Source organism: Corvus brachyrhynchos, unplaced genomic scaffold (assembly GCF_000691975.1).
Source record: "Corvus brachyrhynchos isolate BGI_N302 unplaced genomic scaffold, ASM69197v1 scaffold266, whole genome shotgun sequence".
NCBI lineage: Eukaryota > Metazoa > Chordata > Aves > Passeriformes > Corvidae > Corvus > Corvus brachyrhynchos.
Window position 1 is genome coordinate 405,663 of NW_008238633.1, and position 4,995 is coordinate 410,657.

At 49.2% G+C, this 4,995-nt stretch overlaps 1 protein-coding gene across 1 annotated transcript in view; it reads left to right on the forward strand.

The window, feature by feature from the left end:
- Positions 1-4,995, forward strand: part of WNK2 (WNK lysine deficient protein kinase 2) — a 104,592-nt gene that overhangs the window by 61,112 nt on the left and 38,485 nt on the right. The window contains exons 9-11 of the mRNA XM_017737284.1: positions 81-224; positions 3,687-3,878; positions 4,919-4,990. Coding sequence (XP_017592773.1) covers positions 81-224; positions 3,687-3,878; positions 4,919-4,990 — 408 coding nt within the window. The remainder of the gene's footprint in view (positions 1-80; positions 225-3,686; positions 3,879-4,918; positions 4,991-4,995) is intronic.

Below are 4,995 nucleotides of genomic sequence, written 5' to 3' on the forward strand. Positions count from 1 at the left end.
CACTTTTCCCTTCCTAACCCCGGTTGTGGAGGCCCACGTTACTGGTGCCTGCCCTCCCTAACGCCGCTGTCTCTCCGCAGCCTGTCCTGCCCGCGGTGCCGGCGCCGCCCGCCGTGGTGCCCCAGCACTACCAGGAGCCGGCCATGCCGTTCCCTGTCGTCCCCACCACCGTCCCCTCGCTCCCGCTGGGGCAGCCGCCACCACCAGTGCTAGCTGGCCAGCAGGTGAGAGCACCTTGTCCTGTCCCACCCCTTCCCTGTGTCTGCTCTGGCTCACACAGGGTGCCCAGAGCAGCTGGGGCTGCCCCTGGATCCCGGGCAGTGCCCAAGGCCAGGCTGGACGGGGCTTGGAGCAGCCTGGGACAGTGGGAGGTGTCCCTGCCCATGGCAGGGGTGGAAACAGGAAAAGCTTTTAAGGTCCCTTGTAACTCAGCCATCCTGTGACTCTGTGATACCTGTAGTGAGTTTGAGGTGTTTGAAACTGTTCCATTGCATTTTGAGAGTCTTAGGGATGGGGAAATGAGTGTTTGGCTTAAGGGATGAGTAACAGCCTTGAGAACAGTCATGAACACACTTTGGCATGTCTTGGTAGAGTTTGTCTTCCATCAAGGCTTCCCAGCATCAGCCTGAAGCTTTGCATTGGTATCAATGTGCTGTCTTGATGTGTAAAATCAAGTATTTTATTAATTTTGTTTTATTATTTGTGACCTCCTTTCTAAACATTTAGAAAGAGACTCTTAGCCTGGTAACTGTTGTCTCTGAATCCTCAGCAGTGCTGCTGGATGCGTTGTGCAAATACAGTGTTAACACAGTTCAGTGCAGGCACCCAGCCAGGAGCTCCATCTCCAACAGCAGTCTGGCTCTCTGCAAGTTGTCTCCAAACAGTAACTCTTGAGCATTTTGAATTATCAAATCCCACCCCAAACCCTGCATTCCTCAAAGGTATTTCCAAAGGGGCTCTCCCCAGCAGTGGAGGGGGGTGCTCTTGTGAGGGATGCAGCCACAGTTTGGTGGGATGTGGCAATTCATGTGGCTCATTTTGGTGAATTTACCAAAAACTTGGTAACTCTTCTTTCAGTAGAAACTGCTGCAGGGGCCAGGGAGTGTCTATACTTTGTGACTGGCACGAACCATATCTCTCCAAGCCTTCTATCAACATGTATCTCACAGGTTGCCTTTAGGTTTTTTCTAACTTGCTGCAATCTTCTCAAAGCATCAATAATGGGGAAATGTCATTTGGTCTCCTTGAAAAACATACCCTTATGTGAGGTTTTGTCATGTAACAGGTTTTCTTCTAATGGGTGGGGATATTCTCATAGTTCTCTCAGCCAAAAATTTTACACTCAGGCAGATTTAGGACCTCACCATTTGCACAGGTCTCATTGTTGGCCTCTGGATCTTTATGCTGACAGTTCCAAATCTGTTGTTTATTTTCCACCATGAATAAATTCTGGTTTGGTATAGTAGGGTAAATACCCAACTTAATTTCTTTCACATGCCCTTTTCTCACAGCATTTCTGTCTCTTGGAGTAGTTCTATCCCTGACAACAAAAGGATTTAATGACCGGTCTGTCTTTGCTTTCTAATCTCTCCAGAAAGCCTAATAAGGCACTGGCTTTTTACAGTGTTATTTTTACAAAAATAGGTAAAAATGATCAAGTTTCTCTGCAGAACTTCCCAGAGTACCTATGTGCCTCAGAGACAGCAGTGTCCAGTGAATGTCCATGCTAAGGAGGGTTGGGAAGGACAGCAGAAGAAGGGGAAATTAGGGTGAGAAATTCATCTGCCTACAGAATGAATTGCATTGATCTTGTATCAATATACACTGGTGGATCACACATGTGGGGTCAGTGTTGTATCTCCTAACTTTTATTTATTTTTCCAGTTTGGATGTCTGTGCATTTATACTTGCTAAGGTTATAATGAGGCAGAGTTACCTAATCTACCTGGATATTTTCCCCTCCCTGTGCCTTATCCAATTCACAAGCATTTTCTAAGACACAAGCTGGGTTTGAGAGGGAGGTTTTAGGAAGCTGCTCCATTCCCCAGCAGTTCTGCCGCACTGATGCGGCGTTTCCGGTGGCTGAGCCACACGTGCCGGTGCCCTCTGTCTCCTTGGTGAGCTGTGGGCAGCTGTCTGAGCTGCAGATTAACCCAGCTGGGGCAGAGAGCGGAGCAGGCACTGGGAACCAGCAGCTTTATGAGCTCAGCCCAGTGCCGTGGCCATGTGGCTGCTCCACCCCAGAGCTCAGGCTTGGTCTGGCAGGAGTTCCTCCATGGAGTGAGTGGGGTCCCCCCATCCCAGGTGGGATCTCCCCCATCCCTCAGGCAGCCTTCAGGTGCCTCCACCTCAGCTGGTTTGCTCTGTCCCATCAGCAGAGCCAGGCCAGCCCCCGCACTGCTGTTCCCTTGGGTTTGGGGTTGTAACTGGGAAGATGCCACCTCTTTCCCAAAACATGAGGTGGCAGAGATTCTGTGTGCTGCAGGGCCTGGTGAAGCCACCAGCCCTGTGGTCCCAAGTAGGTCACCCTGAGCCAGCCTATGCCTCAGAGTCATCCTTTTGAACCAGAAGGGTTTTTAATGTACTTCCAGAACTGATGAGAGGAACTGAAGATACCACTAGCACGTCAAATGCTGATGATTTCCAGCTTTAATGCAACTTTTTCTCTCTATTCTGCTGCCCAAAGCCTGGCAGGCCAGGGGAGCAATACTTTCCCTGGGAAAATTAAAGCTACTTTTTTGACTACCACATTGTCACTACAGTACATCAGAAATAACTGGAACCTAGCTTTTACTGCAATTATTGTGGATTATTGTGTCTCAGATAATAAGTGTTGTACTTTCCATGCCTGCTCCATTATGTGGTGGCTTCTGCTTGCCAGGATGAGCTGGGTATTAACTGCAATGGGGAAGTTAGTGGGTGGGGATTTCACAGGGCCCACTGGAACAATCTCTGGGATTTAAAGAATCTGAGTAATTACAAATAACCTCTCCAAGACAGTCAGCACTTGTCATTTTAGGTAATATACCTTGCATTTAAATGTGTTTTAAGCATGGGCTCCTGTGCAGTGTTTGAATTAAGAGTGCCAGTCTCTGCTGGGAGCTGTCCCTGCTTTAGCATGTCCTGATGGGCTGGAGTGTGACCAGGGCAGGGAATGGAGGTGAGGAAGGGGCTGGGGCACCAGGAGCGGCTGAGGGAGCTGGGAAAGGGGCTCAGCCTGGAGAGGAGGTGGTTCAGGGGGGACCTTATGGCTCTGCACAACTCCCTGACAGGAGGGAACAGCCAGGGGGATTGGGCTCTGCTCCCAGAGAACAGGGACAGGATGAGAGAAAATGACCTCAAGCTGTGCCAGGGAAGGTTTAGGTTGGATACTGGGGAAATTTTCTTCACTTGAAAGAGTGGTTAAGCATTGGAATAGGCTACCCAGGGGAGTGGGGGAGTCACCAACCCTTGAAGTGTTCAAAAAACGTCTTGATGTGGCACATGGGGACATGTTTTAGTGCTGGGTTAGTGGTTGGACTCAGTGATCTTAGAGGTGTTTTCCAACCTCAATGAGCCTGTGGTTCTGTGCTGCACGTGCCCGGCCTGTCCTGGCAGTGAGCTGGAGAGAAGCAGAAAGTGTGGCCGGCCATCTGGCTCTTTGTAGCACACCAGCAATAGCCTTTTTTCCTTCTTGTCCCTCGCAGCAGCAGCCCATGTCACAGCCAGCGTCGCTGCAGCAGGTGCTCAGCAGCCAGCCCGTGTGCCCGATGCCGCCGGCGCCCCACCTGCTGCCGCAGTTCCCGTCGCAGGGCTCGCCGGTGGCGGCCAGCAGCAGCCCCCTGAAGCCCCTGCAGATCTCCACCGTGCCGCAGCTCCCGCCCGTGGCCCCTTCCCAGGTAACGCGCTGGGAGCCGGCGTGTGAGCGCATCCGTTTGAGGAGAACTTTCCAGCTAATAATTAACATGATTTGCAGGTTTTGTGTGGCTATTTTGACTGCATGCCAGTTTAATTAGGCGATAAGAATATTATTGCTTTTTCCTGATTCCGTGTATTTTCTTTACTTGTTTGGTGAATCAGAAATCTCCATGGCCCAACCCTGTGCCATGCAGTTAATGGCAGTTCCAAAATGGCAATAATTTTTTGGGGGTTGTTTTGGTTTGGTCTTTTGTACTGTCACCTCTGGCACAATCTCTTCTCCCTCCCAGGCTTGAGAGCATGAGCAGTTGCCCATTTTTTTTTTTCTAATTTCTGACCTCCTGACTTCACCACTTCCCCCAACACCTGCCGTCCCTGTCTGTGTCGTTCTGCTCTGGTTCTGTTCTCTGGAGCAGGTACAAACTCTTCCCTTGGCCTGGTAGGGTGGATGGTGCTGTCACTGTGCTTGGTAGTGACAGGCACCGTGATGTGAAGCAGCTTGTGCCAAAGGGCAGGAGCAAGCTGCTGCCGTCATGCCAATGTCTGCTTCATCACTGGGAGGTTTTGATTGTAAAACCCTTTTTCTGGGCTCTTCTGTGCTGCCTGAGTTGCAGTTTGTTTGAAAACAAGGGTTTAAATTGCCTCACTTAATTTTGCGTGAAAGAGTTTTGCGTTAGGTCTGGCCCAATTCCTTTCAATTTCTGTTAAAATGAAAGCAGCTTTTAATTAGGATGTTGCTTGAAGGCTTCGGGCTGGTGTTATAAGTAGTTTTAAGCTTCTAAGGTATAAAAACGTCCCCCACAAATGAATTTTTTTTTTTTTGCTTTTACTAATGATTTAAGCATAAATCAGTTTTTATTACTGTTTGTGATCCTCAGGGAATGAATGGAAGTGATTAACAAACAGACATAATTATCCTCATGGCACAGGTGGTTTTTATAGGGACTTTTGTGGCAAATGAAACTGCTTTATACCGTCAGTGAAAACATGGGCCATTTATGCGATATTATATTTTTTTCAGATTCCTCAGTTTCCTGTCATTCCTGCAGTTACTCCTCTGGCAGGGCTTGACAGCCTCCCTCCAAACCTCTCTGACAT